The sequence below is a fragment of the Rhynchophorus ferrugineus genome, unplaced genomic scaffold (assembly GCF_030347505.1).
Source record: "Rhynchophorus ferrugineus isolate W39M unplaced genomic scaffold, kcgeb_rfMv2 rfM8, whole genome shotgun sequence".
NCBI classification, from domain to species: domain Eukaryota; kingdom Metazoa; phylum Arthropoda; class Insecta; order Coleoptera; family Curculionidae; genus Rhynchophorus; species Rhynchophorus ferrugineus.
In genome coordinates, this window is record NW_027472587.1 from 37,486,265 (window position 1) to 37,512,763 (window position 26,499).

General features: G+C 31.4%; 1 protein-coding gene across 1 annotated transcript; it reads left to right on the top strand.

The window, feature by feature from the left end:
- Positions 1-870: 870 nt before the first annotated feature.
- Positions 871-20,626, top strand: LOC143201556 (uncharacterized). Its single transcript, XM_076412679.1, has 5 exons — positions 871-963; positions 1,008-1,013; positions 1,565-1,748; positions 1,865-1,908; positions 20,434-20,626. Exons 1-5 carry the CDS (start codon positions 871-873, stop codon positions 20,497-20,499), a joined length of 393 nt encoding a protein of 130 aa, XP_076268794.1. The 3' UTR covers positions 20,500-20,626.
- Positions 20,627-26,499: the final 5,873 nt, after the last annotated feature.

The window sequence follows — 26,499 nt, forward strand, 5'->3', positions numbered from 1 at the left end:
AAAATACAGACGCCATAACCTTGCCAGCCGACTGTTGCGTTTTCCCACGCTTTGGAGCGGGTTCATCGTGTGCAGTCTACTCGGATGACTGTCGATTGGACTTCGGAGTGAAATGATAGAGTCATGTTTCATACATTGTCACATATTGATGCAAAAACTCGGGTTTATTACGCTTGATCAACTCGACGTTGTTTTTGGTCAAAAGTTAGCTCGCGCGGCACCCATTTTGCACAGAGCTTTCTCATACTCAAATATTCATGAATAATATGATGTACACGTTCAGTTGATATCTTTGAGTGTCTGCTATTTCATTCAGTTTCAATTTACACCTCACAACAACCTCTTTTGGGCGTCAACTGCGTTCGCCGTCTTCGGTGCTCATTTCACCACGTCTAAACTTAGCATACCAATCCGTTACGGTTGATTTTTCAAGGGCAGTGTCCCAAAACTCGACATCAAGCCAAGTTTTTGCTTCAACTGTATTTCTTCCCTTTAAAAATCAATATTTTATCAATACGCGATATTCCTTTTTATCCATTTCTTTCACATTAACAAAAGTTGCTTCACTCAAAATGCTATAATTTACAAACTAATGATCCGACAACTGTCAAATTTATACACGCCTCTTTTGAGGATTAGGGCTAACTAAAAAACATATGGATTTTATTCTAGTAACGCCTTCTATCAGCGGACAATACTCAAACAAAACAAAACAACAAACAAAAATCAAAAGATACTTCTCTGACATTTATCCTTGTAAATAAAAAATCATTTTTTAACTTCCAGTCCAGTTTACTTTTTGTTTGTGTCACGCCCTTGTGTAAGTAACAACAAAAATAGTATTTTGAAAACTCTTAAATCAATCAATAAATGTGCGGGATTGGTTGGGGCAGTGGTAAAGGCGACGAACGGCCTACCTACTGTTGCGATAATCGCGGGCTCGAATCCTCCTGGGGCATGGTCGTAAATTTATTTTTGTGATTGTATAATATTTGTGATTGGTCTAGGCAAGAGTACCTATCCGACAAGGAAAATGATCCCAGTCACGCCAGTAACCAGGCTGGGAATGTATTATTTTCAAATAGTAAATATAATATTATTCACAAAAATTTTAATTGTTTACTTTTAATAAAATACACATAGAAATTTCTATAGATAAAAACTAATGTATTTGATAATTGAATAATTTGTGTTAGGTCTCTCAAACTTGCCTGATATTTCAGAATGTTTGTTCGAATTGGTGACATGGCGTTACCGAAAAATGTGTCATTCCTTACTGCTTCAAAATATGCGGGATATTTAATAAAACAATGTACAAAATTTAGTAATGTTATAAATTATATGAATTTCTCTAAATAAACATTTAAATTTTAGATATCTTGAAATATATTTGTACGTAATATATAATATTATGTGGATTTTTATTATCAGTAAAATGATCAGAAAAATCTATAAAAGTGATAAAACTATGGTATAACATTTTGCAACAATTTTTTGGTCGTCAAGTCGTATGTCCCCCTCCTTTTCAACTCCTAAGAGCTGTTACCTCCCCCCCCCCTCTTAGGTAGGGGTATTTCCCAGCAGACAACCGAGAACAGTAGAAATCAGCAGTTGTTATTGTAAGTTAATTATTAATAAACTGTGTCCAACCAACGTTCAAGGATTTTTTAGAAGATGGATATTGCACTCGTATACGGCATATCCATTATTATTGTTGTCTTTGTTATGGCAATTTATTATCTTTCCTGGTACGTATACACTTTTTATACTGTTTTTTGGGTTTTATGTTGTTAATAATTCAATAATTTTATGTTGTTAACAAACATCTAATTATATTGTTCTCAATGTTCATATTTAATTTCAGTGATGAATCGGCGGAGGACAACCTTAGCAATAATGAATAACAACGTAAGTAATAAATAAATATGTAGCATGAAATTGTTTATTATTGACTAAGCTCTGAGATCATACCCTCCTTTGAACTGAATTTTAACATAATTACTCTTTTTTATAACATCTTTATTAGATATGCTTAGTACAATCTTAATTAAAAATTAATTTATTACTACTTTTCATTTGTACTCGGATTAATTCACAAGCAAGACGAGTGCGAGAAAACACATCAATATGTATTCCTCAATATCATACTTGAAGTTAATTTTACGAAAATATATTTCTAAATACCTGTAAATGGACGTTTTCACATCTGCCGACACCGACACGACACTGGTATCGCTGGACGCGTTATAACATGTAAACAAATGGAACCCTTTAACACTCGCCGATATATCGGTACCGTGTCGTTGCCGGCGGGAAGCAATCCGTCCATTCGTGTCGGTACCGATTTTTATTGGGGGAAGGGGGGTAAATTGAAGGAAACGCTCAAATTTTAAAGATACGTACAAAGTTTTCACATATATTTTATCTAAAATAATCAGATATGTGTGTAATATGTTATTGCCGAGCTGATATAACGGAAAATTGGAAGTCGTTCAATGTAAAAACCATTTAGTTTGCTTTTTAAGTAACTATCGACTGAAAACAGTCGAAACAGTCGTAAGTCAAAAAAATAGCGACTAAAAATAGTAATTACTTAATGAATTAAGTGAAATGCACGGTTCGACTGTTTTTTTTTTCATTCGTGATGTCAGACTAAGATGTACGAATTATTGTGTGTACAAAATGTGAGATAGGAAGGGACGGAGATAAATACTTGGAGCAGTTAATTTTAAATGTCTTTATATTCTAGAATGATAATATAAGCGAGAAAGAGATGTATATATATTCATTCACGTGATAACTTTAAAAAAGAAAAGGAAAAAAAAATAATTTCTATTATCATGTAATAAATAGTATAATTTGGAGGTAGTAGGATTACGTTTGTACTGATTGTTCTGCGGATGTGTAAAAAGCAATGGAATAATAATACCACAAATATTTTATCCTGTTTTAATATATTAATTGCTATTTTTAAATAACATAGCATAATAAATATAAATAGTACAATACAACTTAAATAGAACCTAAAAACTAAAGTTTTTCAATAACCATATCTTCTAAATAAAATGTAAACATATACCTAATCATTGAAAAATCTAATCCATGATGAACCTAAAAATGATCGTACAAACCCTTTTTAAAATGAAAGTTTTATTTATTTTTGAACGGAAACATTTTTTAAGTTACTGTGAATATTATCATGTTCAACTTTTCTATCGTGAGGCGATTTCCTCGATCGTTAATTATTTGCCCAGATTTTAAAAATATCGTTCCCAGGGGAAAGACGTTGCGGGTATAGAGGAATATTTTAGGTGTAACTGATATAATTCAGGTAGTTTCATTTTATGGGTTTGCCAAAAATCCAATGGGTTTTCTAAACGCCCAATAAATGGAATTTCCAAATACTGCTAAATCTGTAAAGTTGCTGCAGTACTTGGAGTAATTATTTCCTTCATTCTAGCCATTTTTGTTATCAAAATATCTCCAGATGTCAATACATTCTTGGTCAGTAGTTTTGTCTTAAATTTCGAGTTGTGGAACTATATTTGTATTTTTTGTAGTTAGAATGGAAGATACCTCTTTTGTAATAACTTTTTGTATCGCCTCAGCATTATTTGCAATAGCAAATCCTGCTTTTTAAAATATAGGATCTAAAAATGTGGATTTTCCGCATATCGTATTCATTTCTAAAATAGCCAGTCTTTTATTGTTGACATCTAATACACAATTTTGTCCTTTTTTCCCCATTCACTTGTTAAAATCCTGGATTTGATGGAATGTTGAAGTCGTCTTATTAACCGTATAATTAAAGACATCGTTGGCATATCTTTCACCAGATAACTCGGTGGTCATTATTTCAATGGGTTTTAAAAATTGTACACATTCTGTTAAGATAGTCCATTCGTTAACAAATAAAAACTGTGGTGTTCTTCTTAATAGCCAACAAAATAAATTGTTGGATATTAAAGTAGTGTTTTTCTATCAGAAAATGTATTTACTACAAATATTTAATATACTTTATTCACCTCTTTACGGTTAATATTTTAAAAAGAAATTTAAAAATTGCTACTGTAAAAAATTCTTCAAATCTTTTGGATCTATGCAATTTCTGAAACCTTTGTAACCTAATTTGAGTTTTCAATCACAATATTACATATAAATCTATATAAGAATAAATTCGGCGCATTACTTTCAAGGTCGCGGCTAGGACGGAAGGCCAGAGCGTTAAAAATCAGTCGAATGAACTAGTAGAACCGAAAATAGTAACTAAAAGTAAACGACTGAAACAGTCGATAGTAAATAGTAATAAAATCAGTCGGACCGAAAATAGCGACTGAAAACAGTTACAGTTACAGATAGTCAAAAGTAGTCAATTACTGAACAGTCGATAGTCCATTTCAGTCAATTGTTCCCAACACTAGCACTAGCCATATGTTATGAGAAGTCGTAGGAATATTGTAAACAACTGCTTCTATGGTATAATGGTTAAGGTTAGTAGTTTAAAGTAGTCAGTTGGTAGTGGTTAAAATAATATTGTAAATAGATAAATAGGTGTAGGTAGGTATTAAGTTAAATTGTGTGTATATGTTGAATATAAAATATGTGTGGTAGATAGTTTAAATAAGCCTTTTGTTTATTTTTATATAGTTATTACAATTATTATTATATACATACTTTATATTAAAATATTTTTTTTGTGTCAAAAATCTATTATATCTAGTCTTTTATTTTTAGTGAGCTTCTTATTTATTTTTGAAGACGGTTAAATTTTTTTGTTAAATATATTATGGTTCTACCAATTGATCACTTAGTCTGTGTCGAGCAACAAACTAAATTTGTATTGTTCGTAATTTAGTTTTGTGTATATATCACAACGATTATTATGTACGTACTTTATTTTAAAACGTTTTTTGAACTAAAAATCTATGTTTGATTATTTCGCGATTTTTAATGAGTTACTTATTTATTTTTTGAAGTATTTTTCCCTTTTAGTGTTAGAAGTTAGCTCAATAAATTACGCAGTTATTTTATTAAGTGTTGCAATGGATAACCAAATTAAAAGTGCAACCCGTATGAGGAAAAATAGCAATAAAGAAACGATGATTAAAAATAAGGAACGTTTCAGGCACTGGGGTACGCTACCTAGTCTATATGATTTGACAAATTTTCCAACCAATCTAGAACAAACAAAAATAGCTGCCCACGTTGATGATCGAAGACCTCCGCGTATGACCATAACGCTCTAATATTTACGCCATACAAACTTGCCAACTTTGTTTCTAAGACGTTTCAAGGTATGTGGTTAAAACGCAAACTGCATCGTTTTTATATTAAATTACTTTCGTTTGAAAGTTGGGAGCCACAGGACGACAAAAGAAAAAAAATATTGCTTAAAGAATATCTTAGAAAACAAGAAGTCAAGAAGCTTATATACCACTATAAAAAACAATAAAACTATTCATATGATTATTATCTTACGAATCAATTTTAGGTAGGGCACGATAAATAAGTCAAGAATAAGACTCAATATTGAAGCAAATATAAGTAGCCAATATGAATTCCAGAATAATATTTCACAATTGAATTGACAAGGTAATAGGGAATTATATATTTAAGTAATTTCAAGAAATCGTCCAGTTTATAGGCTTTGCAGAAGTGTAGGAAAATATTGCATACTATTAATCCTTAAAAGGTAGCTATTTTGAAAAGATTGTACTTGCTACAGCTGTATGATTTGTTGATAAGGAAAAGTAATCTGCCAAAATATCAAAGAAGAGAAAAGCATACCTAAGGAGAAATAAAAGAAAATAGTTGAAAGGTACATATATACTAAAATAAAATGCAAAGTATTAACAATATTGAGTTTTTAGGTACTTGAGTCCTTGATTTCATTAATTATGGTGGTGTTTTTTTAGTCGGTAAGCTCTTTTTCCATGAAATATATTAATCTTGCCTTTATTTGCAAATTTTCTATTGCAACTTTTATTGTATTGTAATTAATTAGTAATTAGTGTGAGAAGTATAAAGGACTGTATCTACAAGAAACTTGTTATAAAATTTTATTTATATATAATACATCTGTAGTATTGTTTATTCAAATATGGGGTAATTTAGTAAATAGTTTTTGGCATAGTTAAGGTTAATTGTTTTATATCCTCTAATTTATAATTTAAAATTAATATTAAATTTCAAAATATATAAATAAATATAATATAAAGATTTAGCATTATGCTGTATTTTTCTCTTTACCTCCTCTAACATGTTTCGTAAATTAATGTCATGTTCTTACTGTTCTTTTAAGTCATTTTTACTATATATACATATGTATGGTATATATAGCTTAATATAAAACTTATGAAGATTACTCTTTATTTTAATAACTAATACAGAGTATATTTTACGCCTGGAAGAGTAACGCCATTCCGATATCAGAAGTTTGGTTATAGATAAGGCACAGCCCTTCTCAAGAGGTCGCGTATAGTCAATCTCCCGGACCACGATGATTTTTGCTTACGTAATATACGTAATGTCCGCCATATTTTGACGAGATAACGCTGAGATAACATATCGTTTCGCCAACCATTATATTACCAGATATTTGAAAGTAGTCAATTCACAATTATTATATATTATTTAATAAAAACTATAAAAATAATATACTATGTTTGTAAAAAACTTACTTAGTATTTTACATTATTCACTATAGTAGATATTATTCAAGCACCTATAACACTTAAAACATCACTACACTTTCTAACTGATTACACAATTTAGTGTTATTTGATCACCATAGACTAAAATATGATTAAATCACATAAACTCAAACAAAAAAAACTTTTAACTGAACCTATATGTTTCAAGCTGATTTATATAATAATAATTTGAATTAAAATATGTTTAATACTTCGAAATAATGGTATCGAATAGAAATGTTAACGGAAACTAAATATACCATAACTGATAAAGAGTATTTGCCACGAAAGCATGTATAATTTTTATCATATATATAGATTGAGAAAAAAGTACGGAACAGAAACCGAAGGTTATATATATATATATATATATATATATATATATATATATATATATATATATATATATATATATATATATATATATATATATATCATTACCAATGGTGATAATGTATTATTTGCTTCCCCACCATTTATCAGTTTAGTATTAATAGCTATTTCAATATATATATATATATATATATATATGAAGTATAAACATCAGGTTGTTCAAAAAAAAATATATATATTAATTTACAAGCAACATTAGTACCTTATCGTAACCACAGTTTGGACCGTGTTACAAACTATTTCTTTAAAATACAATATATTCAGTCTATTCAGTTTCTCACTTGGTCAAGACTTACATAATTGTTATAAAATATTTTTAAAAAAATCAATTTCGATCATGAGTTTTTTTATCATTATTACTAGATCAGAAACATAAGTAGTAACCCTCGTAGTAACCTCTACATAAATTAATCTGCATATTTTACGTCATATCCCGCCATATTTTAACTTTCGAGATAACAAAACGACTTCACAACCGTTAAAGCTTTTAAATGTATATGTATATATATATATATATATATATATATATATATATATATATATATATATATATATATAGAGAGAGAGAGAGAGAGAGATAAATGTGTCATTTATAATATAATTCACATTTCGTATATTATATAGTATATAATATTAATATAATGTATTATGTTCATCACAAACTTACTTAGTAGTTTACTGCATTCACTATATTAGGTATTATTTAAGCACCTTTAACACTTAAAACGTAACAACACCTTTTAACTGATTACAATTTATTGTTACTTGATCGCCATAGACTAAAATATGATTAACATCACATAAACTCCGACAAAAAAAAACTTTTAACTGAACCTATATGCTTTAAGCTGATTTATATAACAATAATATGAATTAAAATGTTTAGTACTTTGAAATGATGCTAGCGAACAAAAACGTTAACGGAAACTAAATATACGACAGCTGATAAGGATGTTTGCCACGAATAACATGTTATGTAAAGAATTATATCATATACATAGGTTGAGAAAAAAATATAGAGTAAAAATCAAAGGTTATTTATCAATACCAATGGTGAAATTTTATTACCTAGCACCTACCATTTATTTAACATTTTTTCCTGTAAGTGATATAACAGAATAACAGGATTAACCAACTTAAATTGTTGATTATAGATTTTTCCTCACTTGTTCAAGAGTTATATAGTTTCATTTCTCTCAAATAGGTCTACTTTGAAAAATAATACTCCATATTTAACGTTACAACCTTTGTGGTTTACTAGTTGGAGATTCTAGTTGAGAGAATGTAAAATGAAATTTTGTCTAGGTCACATTTCGAAAACAGTACAAAATATTTAGCTCTTGATCTAGTTAAAAAATAATAACAATTTAGTCTTGTGGTATAGAACATTTAGTAAATTTGATATTGTTAGCAATACTCCGCCATAGAATGTCATAGATCGCATAGATGCCAAAGAATTATCATCTTTCCTAAAATAGATGATACAAAACAGATATTTCAATTCAGGTGTATTAAGGCCATAAATTTTAAAAAATCAAGAGAAAAAGAACTAATTCATTCAATCATAGAATTTTTTTTATAACATCTTTATTAGATACGCTTAGTACAATCTTAATTATTATTATTACAATTAATTTATTACTACTTTTCCTATGTGCTTGGATTAATTAACAAGCAAGACGAGTACGAGAAAATACATCAGTATGTATTCCTCAATTATAAAATTATAATTATTTATTAATTATTAACTTATAGCTATAGTTTACACTAATAATACACACTAAATGTTCACACAAGTTCGTATGGTTTTGTTCGTTTCAATCTCCTGACATCCTGTGCGCTGTCCAGCAGTTGTATTGCTTCCACGTTAGAATGATTTAGTAATCTTCTTTCGTGTTTCAAGGCGAAATCCTGCACAACTTCGCAAATCCATTTGATTTCCAGGTCATCGTGCAGTTCTTCATTGGTTACATAGCGATAGGCATTGGTAATCAATCGAAGAATCTTGTTTTGACAGCGCTGTATGACTAACTGATTTGCATTTTTAGTGCAACCCCATATTTGCACCCATAGGTCCAAATTGGCTTTATAATTGTATTATAGATCAACCTCCTTGATTTTAGATCGAGTTGAGAGTATCTTCCGACTAACCAGTATAGTTGTTTTATTTTGGTTCTAATGTGTTTTGCTTTTTGTCTAACGTGATGCTAATCATAGAAATGTTTGGATTACTATTGCATTACATATTATATTAACTATATCAATTTCTATAATTGCCGTTAAGATATCATTATATGAATTAAAATAAAGGTTTATTTACGATATAGAATAAGATTAAAAAATCTTGCTACCATTGCTGATCATTTTCAAGTCGGTGCCGAGCCAATACAAAAATAATAATATAATTTTGTGACATATACACAAAATTAAATTACCAACAAAACAAATCTAATTTGTAGCTCAGCGTCAGTTGGTAGTAGTTAAAATATTAATGTAAATAGATAAATAGGTTTAGGTAGGTGTTAAGCTAAATTGTGTGTATATAGTAGAACACAAAGCGCGTGTAGTACCTAAATTTAATAAGTTTTTCGTTTATCTTTATTGAGTTACTAGCTGATTCGGCAAACGTTGTTTTGCCCTGTAAATAATTTCTAGAGAATTTGTAGTGTAGAAAAACAAACTAACACACCAACACAAAAAAATAACAAACTTATTGGAAGTCCGTAAGGATGTGGTATATTGAATGAAAGGGCATGGGAATATAAAAATAACAAAGTACCAAACCTTTTTTTTAGAAATTCATTATACTTTGTTTGAAGTAATAATTACTTATGTTATTAATTCATTACATAATATTAATCTCTTAATGCTATAGCGTGAACAATATTTTATTAGCCCGTCTTTGTTTTGTTCGTAACGCAACGCGCTCTAGTATTTTCTTCCTGAACTTGTCCTTCGGTTCTTTAGGCTCTTCTATTTCGAAACCTTCTAGATTTATTTGTATCACGGCTCAAACTAGCCCCTTTGCGTTTTGTTGGCATTGTTCACTGTAAAATACAAAACACACATAAATAGAACTGATTAAATTATTTAATGATAAAAATTATTATATTAATAATTTATTTTATCTTTGATTATATTAGATATACATGAAATATTAGATAGTTTTACGAAAGCGAAAAATTTAATTTTTCTTAATTATATCGAAAATACATATTGTTAAAAATAGTGAAAAAAAATTCTGTAGAAGTTAGAGCTCTTTTAAGTAAACACAAAAAATCTAAGTTTCACCGAATTCGTCTTTCACCATTCCCAACAATATTTTCATTATAAATAAGAAAGAATAATTTTTGATTTTATAATAAACGTATAAAAATAATTCATACTTACAACTCAATAGCCGTTGTTTGCGTGTCACGTGTTGAGTATTTTAGGGGTTTTGTGAGTTACTAATAATAAATTATATTAATTATTATTAGTTATTAATAAATAAATAATAAAGTTACTTGAGAATATATTTGATATGAGAGTTCTACTGTGATATTACCTATTATGCCAGTCAAAAGTATCTAACTATTTATCATTTACAATTTAATTTTTTTGCCCTCGAAAACTAGCGTTCCAAAATGCTGCTATATTAATTTACAATATATAGTTATTCACAAGCAAACTACACAAAAAAAAACATAAAACCACATATATAAACATAAATTCGGCGCATTACTTTCAAGGTTGCGACCAGAACGACAAGGCCAGAACGTTAAAAATCAGTCGAGTGAACTAGTAGAACCGAAAATAGTGCCTAAAAGTAAACGACTGAAACAGTCGATAGGAAATAGTAATAAAATCAGTCGGACCGAAAATAGCGACTGAAAACAGTCGACTGAAAACAATTACTAGTAAAAAGAGTCGAACCAAAAATAGCGACTGAAATAGTCGATAGTAAAAAGTAGTCAATTACTGAACAGTCGATAGTCGATTTCAGTCGATTGTTGCCAACACTAATACTAACCATATCTTATGAGAAGGCGTAGGAATGTTGTAGACAACTGCTTCTATGATATAATGGTTAGTAGTTTAAAGTATTCAGTTGTTTGTTTGACGTGACACGTGTTGACTATTTTAGGAGTTTTATTAGTTACTAATAATAAATTATATTCATTAGTAACTACTCCGTGTTGTTTACTGGGTGAGAAGTGACACCGGTAGACACATGGAGAGGATAACTTACCAAGTCATAATATTAATAATGTTATCGAGCGGGATAAAAAATGATAAAATTAAAATGACTATTAAAAAGCAATAGCTAGTGATAGAAAAGTGAAAATTTAGGGTTGTATGTATTTTTTAATGCCATATAATAAATAAATAAAAAAATTATCCAAAAAATTTTAAAAAAATTGGGGTGGACACCCCTGATTACTTAGGGGTTTGAAAAATAGATAGTAGCCGATTCTCAGACCTACTGAATATGCATAAAAAAATTCATAGCAATTGCTCAAGCCGTTTTGGAAGAGTATGGGCACGAACATTGTAACATGAGAATTCTATATATAAGATTACAACAACTATTGTGTACCTATTTTATTTTAAAACGTTTTTTTTTCTATTAAAAATCTAACTTTGATTATTTTTTAGAGAATTTCTTATTTATTGTTTGAAGTCGATTAAATTTTTTTGTTACAAATATTTTATTAAAATCATGTAATCAAACAAAGGTTTAATGAGGATAGAATTTAAACGGTCACGGAAATTTAACGTGATCCTATTTTGGGTTCAATAAAGGCTCTTAAATCTATCTCGCATGACGGCGTAGATAAAGTTTGGCGCGTGACTGCCTTATATAGAATATTGAAACGTTTTGCCTTATTACGCATTATTTTAATTATTTAATTAATATATTGTTACTAGTCGTTTCCGACTAACCTACAATTTGTCTACATGATGACTTAAATCTACGTATCTAACTAGGAGGACCCATCGGCCCTATCTCAGTCTCTGGTCAAATAATGTTAATGCACCTCATTACACAACGCTACACAAGATCAGATGCTTTAATTCTTCTGAGTATGTGTCCTGTTCTGGTGGTATCCAAAGCAATATTTCAATATTCTCATGAGAATGGAGTCTCCCTCATGCCCCCTTGCAATTCTCTTGATTTCTTGACTGACTGTGGGTATCTGAAGGTCTCGATGTAGATAATCAGTCCTATAGTATTTGGGTGCGCCCACAATACCTCTCAGAACTTTGTTCTGAAAAATTTGTATTTTATTTATGTTACTCTTTGCAGAACATCCCCATAATTGAAGTCCGTATGTCCATATAGGTTTCAGTATTTGCTTATGTTTTTTTTTATTACTCTTCGTGAGTCCACAATCTGCCCTATTGGCAATAAGTATTTCTTCTGTTTATATTATATATACATGGCATGTAGAAAATCACTTCATTAAGCAATCTTCTGTATAAAATATTATCTTAATTAATTAGTCTTATTCTAATGCTTATTCTAAACTCTACATATGACTAGTAATCAGATCAGGTGGTGTTAAACGTTTTAGTCTACGCACTTCACTATCACGTCGCATATTTAACTGATTAGCGAGTACATTGGTATGCACTGACACTCTTTCGAAACTTCACACAAACACGTTGGATTACACTCGTTATAGGTTCTAGAGGAATATCGCGTTGTATCACTTTATTTGAAATATAGTACGGAGCATCAACAATGGCACGCAACACCTTATTTTGGAACCGTTGAATGATGGATATATTAGATTTGCTAGCGGTACCCCATAGTTGAATTCCATACGTCCAAATGGGCTTGAGTATAGACTCATAGAGCAATACCTTGTTATCTAATGATAACTTGGATTTGCGCCCAATGAGCCAATACATTTGATATAATTTTAGTCCTAGTTGTTTCCGTTTAGAGAGTATGTGCTTCTTCCAGGTTAGGTGTCGATCTAAATGCATACCAAGATATTTAACATGCTCTGCTTGGGGGAGTTGACGATGATTGATATTTACTGGTGGACATGTTCTTCTACGCAGGATAAACGTTATATGCGTGGATTTTGATTCATTGGCTTTAATGCGCCATGTCTTCAACCATAATTGTATTTGCTCCAGGTGGGTTTGTAGGTTTATTGATGCTGTGTCTGGATCTTCATGGGATGCTAAGATTGCTGTATCGTCTGCATATGTTGCCACAGTAGTTATTTTTGTGGTGGGCAGATCAGCCGTATACAGAAGATACAGTACTGGACCCAGTACACTACCTTGCGGAACTCCTGAATATATGGGATTTAATTCGGTATGTTCATCGCCTTGATTTACAATAAAATGTCTGTCAGTGAGATACGATTTTAGTAGCTGATAGTCCGGATGAGGGAGAAGTTTCTTTAGTTTAACCTGCAAGCCCGTATGCCATACTTTGTCAAAAGCCTGAGATATGTCTAGAAAAGCAGCCGAACAATATCTTTTGGCATTTAGGTCAGCGTTTATTTGGTTTACAAGTCTATGCGCTTGTTCTATAGTCCCATGCTTATTGCGAAAGCCAAATTGATGTTCTGGGATAATTTTTCTTTTTTCTATTATATAGTTTAGTTTTTTTATGTATAATTTCTCGAAAACTTTCGAGATTATTGGTAATAAATTTATAGGTCGGTAGGAGGTCACATCTTCTGGTATTTTTCCTGGTTTAAGTATCATTAATATTTTAGCTACTTTCCAGATACTAGGGAAGTAATTAATTCGTAGCATAGCATTAAATATATATGTTAATAGTTTTATATTTGCTTATGTAATAGTAATTTATTATGTACTGATAATTGATTTCTCCCAATTAGCCAGTATATTTTGCTATATTTCAATTCCCGTTATTTTTTTTTCTTGTTTATGTGTCTCTTCCCACGAAGTGTTGCATCAATATTCATTCCGAGATATTTAGCGTTGTTGCGATATGGAATTATGTTATTACGTATAAATGCGAACATATTATGTCTAAACTGTGACATCAAGTGAGATTAGAGATTCGTCATGAATATGTGACGACGTAAATTTATTTTCGTACACTTTAGAATATAATTTGAGATAACCCATAAGATATTAATTTAAATTATATGGAGTAAAGGTTATCATGATGTTCGTGCACATTGTGCTTAAAATAACTAATATATGTCTAAATAGATTTACCTTTACCCCATTTTACGCGATCATTTTTTTTTGTTAGAGAAAGTTAGAAAGGCTGTAGAGGCTATCCAAATTCCATTAGAGACATAATTATTTATGATATTAAATAATATAATTCCCTACAATTTTATTTCTAATGTTTTTAGGGGTTGCTGCCGCTCTAAATATTAATGTAGGTACTGTGAATAACATCACTTACAAAATGAAGAATAATACAATAGATTCATCTAAGAAAACCCGTCTACATACAAAGTGAGTGACGAATCTTGACCATCTTGATATTGGCTCTATTCGAGGCCAAATATACGAAATGTATAAGAACACTAAGTACACAAACTATTTTATCGATATAAACATAATTTAATAAAATTATTTTAGAGAAAATTATCTGTCTGAAAAGTATACATAAAGGAATTAGAGACATGCAGAATTTTGAGGGATGTAAGACCTCCTTTTATACACTCATACAGGGTATAGGGTTTAAATGGTGTAAAGATAACCATCGGAGAGGTTTATTAGAACTTACCAGAAACTTACCAGTTACTTTACGAACCAGACATTACCTTACAAAAGCATTACATTTTTAAAGGCATAAAATAAGACCAAGGAAGATAAACTATTTGAATTTGTGTATCTTGATGAAACTTGTATATTTCAAAATGGTTCATTGTGGCACTCTTCGCAAGACGGTAACAAAATAAGTGTAAAAACAACAAAAATTGATGGAAAATGGTAAAAGTTACAACACCATTCCAGTAGCTTTTGTTGATCATTATATTTAATAATAATTAATTGCAGATATATTGCTGGTCGAGAAGGATATTCTATCAAGAACTGTTTGGATATGTGGAAGGAAGCATTGTCAACGATAACTCCTTGGGAATGGATGGACTCGACTAGACATATAGAGGAAGTAATTAATAAATGTGGAATTGTGAACGTGTTTCAGACAGAGTAGAAATTAATAGTTTAATAATTGAATTGGACAATGAATGGGAAAGTGAAAATGACTGAAAGAAACTTTCAGGATATGTGATAATGAGCAATACTAGAAATTCCTGAGACAGAATGATGAGAGTGGAAACAACTAAAGGGGATGCACATAATTAATTGAATATAACTGTAGGAAATGGTATTGTAGGGTATGAAAGATTTGTGTGCATAGATATGATTTTAATTGTTCAAAATTAACCATGAGCATTAGGTTACAACGTATGATGAGAGAATGAATACTAACTCTTCTGTATATATGGTAAATGCTTTAGACAGAATTCGTGATTAATTTTAGGAAGAATGGTGTACATAGACAGTAGCAGAAGAAATAAAATATACAGTGATACCAAGACGACTTGACTAGTAAACACACCATTGAAGGAAACAAGAACTAAACGAAAGTAGTAAATATGCTCTCGAATGAAAGTAAAATACGTTTGTCAGATATACAATTGTTAATTAGGTGGATTAGGCATTCAGGGGGACACCACTACATAAAAAAACGCGCATAATGAAACTCTACCTCATGGATAGTGTGGAAAAGAGTTAAATGTAAACAAAACAAATCTAACGTACAAACTAATATAGCTCTGTCTTATTGCAGTTTTAAGTCCTTCGATAATATATGTATTAGATTTACTATAATGTTAAAATAAATTATATTCCATAAGATTTTTGTTTAATTATTTTATTTAGATTAGAATTTTTTTGTATATCAAAGTCAAACTAAACTAAAACTCAGAGCCAATTCGGCATTGCCATATTTCGACGTCACAAATATTCATGATGCATTACTAAAAGTACTTTGAATGCACTATATATCATATATAATGAAAGTTTCCTTTAGTCACTTTGACTTTCCGAGTCATTGTCAATGTCAATCATAACATAAACTTTTAATATTCAATTTGTAAAACATGCTCGCGGTCCACCATTCATCAATTACTTCCTCTGTATATTTTATGAAATTCATCCAAATGTAAATTGTTATAGTCGACAATTAATTTAATTCTAAGTATGTTTCCTTCTACATATCCAAATCCACAAAATACTTGACTTGCTTCCTCATGCACCCTATTCTCCTTATCTGGCCCACAGCGACTATTTCCTTTTCCCAGATTTCAAAAGATTGCTCGCTGGGAAGAAATGTTCGTCGAATGAAGAGGTGACCGCAGAAACTGGGATCTAATTTGAAGCAAAGGACTGTAGGAATGTTCGTCGGGTCGGTCAGTCGGTCGAAATGTGTAGCTGCCGCTGGGATTATTTGTCAGAACACTCACTACTATTTCTGGAAAGAATTTGCACGAGATCTGAAAACACTGGTTGAAGAAATACCGTTTATTTTAATATTAAATTATACATGTGATCGACGGGAGAATTGAAAGGATATTAGGTTAGGTAGAGGAAGTACGGTAGCGCTGTGGAAGTGGTACTATTACAACGGGATGGAGAAAAGAAAAGAGAACGAGACGTCGTCGTGATGGTATTTTATAGCCTGGAACTGCATGGTATCAATCCACCGGCGTTAACAACCTTTGTAGTTGTGGTTGATGAATTCCTGGTGGCCTAAAGGGTCGTGGCGGTCGCCACATAACTCCCCTCCTAGTGGAACTGCCATGGAACGTACCTCTATGTGGTGCAGGTTCCGGAGTACACCCGCAATCACGCAAACAAACGCCCGGGGACTGCTGATGAGATGGGGATCCCAACCTGAGTTTCACAGGATCAGCTGCCATCGGAGTTGTAGCAGGACGTCGTGCGTCTTGGGGCGTTTAGCTTTGTTTGAGGGTACCTATAAGTGTGTTACGTGTCCCGTTTCGTGATGCGAGGGTGTTCATGTGTTCATTGTATACATGATGGGCTTCTGTGGTTTTCGTCCATCAGGCTAGTCTCGTGGGATGTCGTCAACCATGTGATGTTAATGGGTTCCGTTCCTCGTGCTATCCTTCCATGCACGTGTCCAACACCTGTCAAGTGGCTTATGTTGAGTTGATTTACCTGTTAGGCACTTTGATCACGTCGGGGTCACCAATTGTAGGAATGTTCGTCGGGTCGGTCGGTCGGTCGAAATGTGCGGCTGCCGCTGCGATTATTTGTCACAACACTAACTACTATTTTTGGAAGGAATTTGTACTGAACAATTTGAATCTGAATTGATTGGTTGAGGAAATACTATTTATTTTAATATTAAATTATACATGTGGTCGACGGGAGAATTGACAGGATATTAGGTTAGGGAGAGGAAGTACGGTAGCGCTGTGGAAGTGGTACTATTACAAGGGGATGGAGAAAAGAAAAAAGAACGAGGCGTCGTCGTGATGGTCTTTTATAGCCTGGAACTGCCTGGTACCAATCCACCGGCATTGACAACCTTTGTAGTTGTTGTTGATGAATTCCTGGTGGCTTAAAGGGTCGTGGCGGTCGCCACAGGACAAATAATATAATCACTGTATCATCCTTGAAGGAAATTATGTTGAATAAATAAAAACTAATTTTGCCAAAAAAATATGTTTTACTATGGTAGGCCGACGACCTTTCAATTGACCTGTTATATTAAAAATTATTGAATGTTTTTAAAATATTTAATTTAAACATTTTTTTTAAATAACACTGAATCATTATTAATGACTAATTTAATTATACAAATCGTTAAATTACACGAATAGATAAGGTCTGTGCTTATCACAGCTCGTTCCTATTTACTGGAGATCCTCATACACAATTTGTAGTAAGTCGTAAGTGTTGTCCCAAAATGGGTCTCTTAAGAAAATCTGTAATGGCGTTTGTGCTTTTGTTGTTCGTCTCGTCGTACAGTTTTAGTTTGTTACCTATGATGCCAAAAAAGTACGAATGGTCTTCAATTGATAAGGACATTACTATCCCTGTTATGTTTGTGTTTACCGTGTTGATGATTGCAATTTGTGTATATTGTATGTAAGTCTTTAATTTATTACATAAAAATTACTTATTACTTAAGATTAACCAACTACGTAACGAAGACACATTTTTTACATATTTTGTAATAGAAATGTAATTTTAATTTTAACGCAGTGATTATTGCAGTTTGTTAAACTCGACAAGCAAAACACTAATTCTTACGGCTATTGGTTGGGTGCAACGAAGTATTTAAATCTGATTTAGAAACTATTAATTTTAATTTATAAAATAAATATATTATTATTATATAATTTATTAACAATTATTTAGTTCTACTTTTTGCATCAATATAACAGGTCAATTGAAAAGTCCCCGGTCTACCATAGTAAAACACATTTTTTGGCTAAATTAGTTTTCTTTATTCAACATAATTCCCTTCAAGGGTGATACACTGATTACAGCGACCCTCCAACTTTTCGATACCATTTTTCTAGTACAAATTGTCCTTTGCTTCAAAATAAGCCTCAGTTTCGGCGATCACCTCTTCATTTGACGAAAATTTCTTCTCAGTGAGCATTCCTTTGAGATCTGAGAACAGGAGGCAGTCTCATATCAGAGACAGATCTGGAGAATACGGTGGATTTTTAACATTCTGGCTCTGTTATCCTAGTCGCGACTTTGACAAAAAATATATCCAACTTATGCTTATATAGATTTATATATTATATATATAATTTTATGATTTTTTGGTAGTTTGCTTGTAAATAACAATATATTGTATATTAATATAGCAATATTATTGAACGATAATTCGATTGTTAATGTAATAGAGTAAAAAGATTGAAATTGTGAATGGTAAGTAGTAAAATACTTTTTACGGTTTTTATGGCAATAATAGGTAATATTTCGATTACTCGCTGCATTTTTGTTAAAATTATCTCCGTCCTTTCCAGTCTCGCAACTTATACAGGAAAGAGTTCGTACATCTTCGTCTGATATAACGAATTGAACAAAACATTTAAACCTTGCATTTGACTGAAAATAGTAATTGCTATTTTCAGTCGCCAGTTTTTTGACTATCGACTTTTTCGACTGTTTTCAGTTGATACTTCAAAACACTAATTATAACACATCTACAGATTTAAACTGCAGTTAATTATATTTACTCTTTGCTAGACTACCTATGATATATCCTGGAGGCCTACTTGACTTATTTATCATCGTATATATAAGTAACGTTTTTATTTTCATTCGACAACAAATTTTCCTTTTTATATTTAGTTTTGTTTCTTTTTTGCTGCGTTGAGAAGTCTTTCTGATATCACTGGATTTCTTATTAATTTCTTCTTTTACTATCTTTATGCATTTTTTTAGAAAATTAACTTTAATCACTGCATTATCCCTAACACATTTGTGTAAAATTCACGCATATTTGTAAAACAGTTAGTATTATTTCTCTTCTCGTACATTTTAACCACATGCTTATATATATTTTGAACAATTGTAAACATGCATATAAATCTTTCGCACTCTGGAATACAATTTTGTCATAACACAATTCTGAACCATAATTCAAAACAATAAGTATGTTGTTATTTTCCAGTGTAATACTATCTCATAAATTCAGCATTTGTCAGTTTCTTCTTCTGTCTGAGTTCATCTATACCGAAGGGTGTTATTGTAGACAATCCTTTTCATATGTCCAAACAATTTTGTCTTCTCAAACAATCTTTCTCGATCTGGTTGTACAACACGAAGTGATCCAAGATAAAACATGAAATAAGGTTACTAAATCACAGCGGCGTTGAAACAATACGTAAGATGTAATTAGTAATAATAAAAAATCTTGTGGATTAGTCGCAAATGCCAAACTCGGTCAAAGGATTGTCGGACGTCCAGGAGTATTGGAAGACGGTATTGCTTTCCAGGAAAGGCTTTTTCAGTAACCGTGTGTTACTCTATTATTCCGCTGACTTGTCAGGTTTTTCTTAATTATGCTTATTGAAGTAATATTATTGTTTTACTTAGTTTTTTGATTATTTAGTTCAACATTATTTTATTTAATAATTAAATTTAGTTGTTTTAATATTAAAATAAGAGAATGTGTTTCTTTATGCGTCTCGCAGTTAATTAAAATTATTGACTAAAGTTTTTTTTTTTAACCGGTGTGATAAATACTTATCAGAAATCGGAGTATTTTATTTTTGCTGTTATTTTTTATGAATCTGCAATAGGAAATTTTCATGATAAATAATCATTAACATTTTTTTATTTTTTATTTCAGAGACCCCAGAAAGAAAAGAAGCGAACGCTCTATATATCCTGTGTGAGATGTATATCCAGAAATTGACCAGCATATTAGATATTCGAAATTCGCTATCCTCTTATATATTTTACTCTTTTGATAATACAAAAATGTGTTTAATAATAAATTTATGAAATTATTTGTTATTTTAGCAGCAAATTAGACTTGAAAACTTGAGTTTTAATTAATACTCCTTTAAGTATTCCTAGTGTTGGCCATATGGTCGAAATCCGACCGCAATTTATTAAGTTCAAAAACTTATAAAGGTCTGTAACATATAAAGTAAATAATATAATCAAAATAACTGATACAAGGCTCCATGACTAGAATAAAATTTCATATAGTCACACATCGTATAGCATTAACTGTATACACCCTAATGCCTATCAATGCTTTAATATATCAGAAAATCACTGTTAATTATTAATAATTTCTTCTATTTTTCTCATGTGTTCCATGTATGCAAATTATGTTGTTAGTTTATATTTACTTGTTGTATATTTTCATTACTTCATTTATGTTTTCATATAAACTTTATCTTTTATCCATATTTATCAGGTAGTGCATCTGCAACATCAGAAAGTTATACCTATAAACATATACAATTTTGACCAATTTTTATTCTTACCTTTTCTATAAGCTCCAAATAAGTTTTATATTTATATTATCCTGCATCCATTGCAATATACAAAATTAGTGTTACTAATTTATAAGATTTTACTAATAATTTTCTGCACAAACTATTTAAATCTTAAATATATAATTCTAATGTCACAATGTTCGTTCCCATACCCCTCCAAAACGGCTTGACCGATCCTTATGAAATTTTTATGCATATTCAGTAGATTTGAGAATCGACTACTATCTATTTTTCAAACCCCTAAGTGGCAAAGGCGGCTACAGATAAACCCGAGCAAAACTCAGGCTATTTTGTTCCGTCGCAGGAAGGAGTTCCGCGCCCATCGCCTCCAAATCGTTCCCATCCCATAGCTCCAGAAAGTTTCATACCTCGACCTCCAGTTCGACCGCAGATTCCAATGGTCAACCCAAATACAGCACGCCAGTTGCAAAGGAAATGGCGTGTCCACTAATCTTCAGAAAAAGCCAATTTCCAATCCGACGGAAAGCGACACTGTATAAAATGCTAGTCCGTCCAATCTGCCTCAATAGAGCACAAACGTGGTACAGGTATGTCTCGAAGAGACAACTTGAACTGCTACAAATGTTCCAATCCAAAAAAGTCCGCGCGTTACACAGAGCCCCATGGTCCATGAGGAACGTCCATACACATATCGAATCAGGCTTCCCGTTTGTGAAAAATTTTATAAAAATGCTCGGTGTGAGGTTCTCCATAGGAACCTTCGAACACGATAACTCCTTGTTGAAATCCCTACCCGTTCACAAATCGTGATAGTAAAGAGACTACGGCAATCCCAGTCGTAACCCAGGGTCTCTGTAGCTCGCAAAACCCACGAAGACCATTTGGTTCTAGCTGGTCAATCTGGTAAGAGAAAAAAAGTGATAAGGGGTGTCCACGCCAATTTTTTTTTGGATATTTTTTTTATATTTTTTTATTATGTGGCTTTAAAAATACGTATAACCTTAATTTTCACTTTTCTAATACCAACCCGTGATTTTTAATAATCATTTTAGTGATTTTATCATTTTTTATTCCACTAGAACAATTATAATCGCTTGATAAGTTATCCCCTCCATGTGTCTACCGATATTACGTCTCAACTAGTAGACAGCACGGAGTAGAGATGACAACGAATATGGTCTCCTATTTCTCTCAAACAACAAGCCTTCTCTCACTCCCTCAACAGTTTTCGGCTGTTGTTAGTGTTTATGCGTCAAGCCTAGTTGTTAAACATTTTTGCTATCTCAGTGATACTCTAATATCAAATATATTCTCAAATAACTTTATTATTTTTTTATTAATAACTAATATTTATGTATATAATTTATTATTAATAACTAAAAAATCAGTTAATTATTTCATTTCTGCACAATCATTGAACAAATATTTCCCGATGTACACACGAATACATAAATCACGAGTGGCTTGTTGAAAGGGCAATTTTAGTATCAAAAAATTACATTGACATTTTGAATCCCAAGATACAACAGTTATTGCTAGTGGACTTGGTATCATATAAATCTATTGATGCAGTTTGCAACTCCACTGAAGCTGTAAACTTTCCAACAGAGATTTAGCAATCAGTGGATTTGCCAGGCATGCCACCGCATGACGTAAAATTGAAGGTTGGATCTCCGATTATTTTACTTCATAATGTGAACCCGCCACGGCTGTGCAACGGTACGCGATTAGTTATTAAAAAAATAACAAAAAATATTGTTCACGCTGTAGTATTAATAGATTAATATTATGTAATGAATTAATGTTATAAATAATTATTAGTTAAAGTAAATTATAATAAATTTAAAAAATTGATATTTGGTGTTTCGTTATTTTTATATTCCCTCATCGTCCACAGCACTCCGTGCCCTTTTCACTCATATACCACATCATCACACACTCCCAATAAGTTAGTTTTTTTTCTATACCAGAAATTCTTTACATGGCAAGATAACGTTTGCCGGGTCAGCTAGTAAACATATACAAATTTGACCAATTTTTATTCTTACGTTTGCTATAATCTTGAAATAAGTTCTATATTTATATAATCCAACATAAAAATCGCATTGTTTAATAGCAATATACAAAATTAATGTAACTGAATTATAACATTTTACTAATAATTTGCTCTACAAACTATTTAAATACTTATATAAAGTAATTGAATGCTATTGCAAACACAAAATTAATCTAGAATATACCACAAACCATATTTGGTCACCACAGGAATTCGCCGGTTGAGCATTCGCAAGAGTATGGAAAGATGGAATGCGATTTGTCATGTATAAAGTTGAAACCAAGTTAATTACATTAAATTAGGATTTAGGATAAATTATATGGCTCGGTAAATGGAGGTAAAAACGAAATGAAACAATGGTATTTACATTATGTGACCGCTATTTATTGAAGTAATATAATAATGCGGAAATATAAGTGGTTAAAAAAAGACTGGCAGGGATGTTATCTGGTGACGAGGCTTGGACAGTCGTCGATGGTGGCACATCTATACCAAACGCTGGTCAGATACTGAATGATGCAAAGTGTCCTTCAATAAAATCCCGGGTATACGTCTCGGGATTGCCTGATAATCGTTATCGTGTTCCAGTTGGCACTGCTGGCACCCCGCCCATGTTCAACATCTGGGATTATATTTCTCAGTATTTTGTAGGCCGTTATTCCAGGATACTGTAAACTGAATACCTTGTTTTGTAACTGGTGTTTAAAATTTTACTTTAATATAATTTTCTTTGGTATCGTCCCGCAATGGAAAAATTAAGCTATATGAAATTAAGAAATAATCAAACATGTTAGAATAGTAAAGGAAATGCTGGGGCTCATTTAATGACTAGTAAATATAGTAATATGTAAATTATCATTAAATTTATTGTAATATTTTAAGTTCGATGCTGATCAAAATCTACATTTAAATAATTGACTGTTGTAATTGACTGTAAAAATTATAAATTCTGAAGCAATTTAACATGGATCTTCGTTTATTTTACCCCAAAATACATATATTTTGAGAGTTTCATCTTCATCTGAGAGTTAAAATATTTTGGCCTTTTTTTCATATATATAGTCATGAAAATTTGCGATTTTTTGTCATTTTCAGTTTTTTTGTTCTTATTTCTATACAAGCAATGGTAGGTTAATGAAAATTATAGGAATTATAGAGAATTTTACGTAGAATCGAATGGTTGTATAATAATTATTGCATAGCCTTTACTTTTTAAGTTATACAATGGAAAGTGTATTTTTAAAGAATGGGTGGATATCCGCTAATGACACATATCGTAAAAATTATAAATTCTGAAGCAATTTAACATGGATCTTCGTTTATTTTATCCCAAAATACATATGTTTTGAGAGTTTCGTCTTCATCTGAGAGTTAAGATATTTTGGCCTTTTTTCCATATATATAGTCATGAAAATTTGCGATTTTTTGTCATTTTCAGTTTTTTTGTTCTTATTTCTGTTCAAGCAATGGTAGGTTAATGAAAATTGTAGGAATTATAGAGAATTTTACGTAGAATCGAATGGTTGTATAATAATTATTGTATAGCCTTTACTTTTTAAGTTATACAATGGAAAGTGTATTTTTAAAGAATGGGTGGATATCCGTTTATGACACATATCGTAAAAATTATAAATTCTGAAGCAATTTAACATGGATCTTCGTTTATTTTATCCCAAAATACATATATTTTGAGAGTTTCATCTTCATCTGAGGGTTAAGATATTTTGGCCTTTTTTCCATATATATAGTCACGAAAATTTGCGATTTTTTGTCATTTTCAGTTTTTTTGTTCTTATTTCTCTTCAAGCAATGGTAGGTTAATGAAAATTATAGGAATTATAGAGAATTTTACGTAGAATCGAATGGTTGTATAATAATTATTGCATAGCCTTTACTTTTTAAGTTATACAATGGAAAGTGTATATTTAAAGAATGGATGGATATCCGTTAATGACATGGATGTCCGTTAAAATTATCTCGGTTGGAGTTCCACAAGGTAGCGTCTTAGGACCTCTCCTCTATCTACTCTACACTGCTGACATTCCAACAACAAAAGAAGCACTTCTTGGAACCTTTGCTGACGGCACAATTATTATGGCAAAAGATATATCTCTGCTTAGGGCAATAGAAAAAGTACAAGTGGCAGTCAACAAAATCTAGAAATGGACGAAAGATTGGAAAATTCAACTTAATAGCTCCAAATATGTTCACGTTAATTTTGCATTGAGGCAAAATAATAAAAACTTAATTATATCACTCAATGGATCCCGATTCCTCAAGCAGAATCAGCTAAATATCTTGGAATCCATCTTGACTGTAGATTAAATTGGAAGCATCACGTTAGACAAAAATCAAAACACATTAGAACCAAAATAAAACAACTATACTGGTTAGTCGGAAGATACTCTGAACTTGATCTAAAATCAAAGAGGTTGATCTATAATACAATTATAAAGCCAATTTGTACCTATGGGGTGCAAATATGGTGTTGCATTAAAAATTTAAATCAACTAGTCATACAACGCCGTCAAAACAAGGTTCTTCGATTGATTACCAATGCCTATCGCTATGTAACCAATGAAGAACTGCACGATGAGCTGGAAATCAAATGGATTTGAGAGGTTATCCAAGATTTCGCCTGTCACTGTCACACACAGCACGAAAGAAAATTACTAAATCATACTAACGTGGAAGCAATACAACTGCTGGACAGCTCGCAGGATGTTGGGAAATTGAAGCGAACAAAACCATACGAACTTATATAAAGTGTATACATTTAGTGTAAACTATAGCTATAAGTTAATAATTAATAAATAATTATAATTTTATAATTGAGGAATACATACTGATGTATTTTCTCGCACTCGTTTTGCTTGTCAATTAATCCAAGCACATAGGAAAATTAGTAATAAATTAATTGTAAATTAAGATTGTACTAAGCGTATCAATAAAGATGTTATAAAAAAATTGTTTACTTTCAAAATGTTAATATTTTTAAAAAATTTCCTAAAAGCTCCTCAGAGGTATTATGGTTTACGGTATTACGGTACACCCAAATACTATAGGACTGATTACCTACATCGAGACCTTCAGATACCCACAGTCAGCTGAAAATTCAAGAGAATTGTAAGGGGGCATGAGGAAAGACTCCATTCTCATGAGAATATTGAAGTATTGCAACTTTTGGATACCACCAGAGCAGAACACAGACACAAAGGAATCAAATCATCCAATATTGTATAGTGTTGTGTAGTGAGGTGCATATAATAAAAAATACAGCATTGTGCAAACGTATAATGCTGAGATAGGGCCGGTGGATCCCCCTAAATAGAAATATATACCTAGATTTAAGTTATCATAACCGGAAATTGTAGGTTAGTCGGAAACG

Excerpts from the sequence above, each read along its gene's own strand:
- LOC143201556 (XM_076412679.1), top strand. The coding sequence starts at position 871 with ATGTGCGGGATTGGTTGGGGCAGTGGTAAAGGCGACGAACGGCCTACC. Across the intron at positions 1,749-1,864 it reads GCAATTTATTATCTTTCCTG|TGATGAATCGGCGGAGGACA; the intron begins GTACGTATACAC and ends ATTTAATTTCAG. Across the intron at positions 1,909-20,433 it reads TAGCAATAATGAATAACAAC|AGACCCCAGAAAGAAAAGAA; the intron begins GTAAGTAATAAA and ends TTTTTATTTCAG.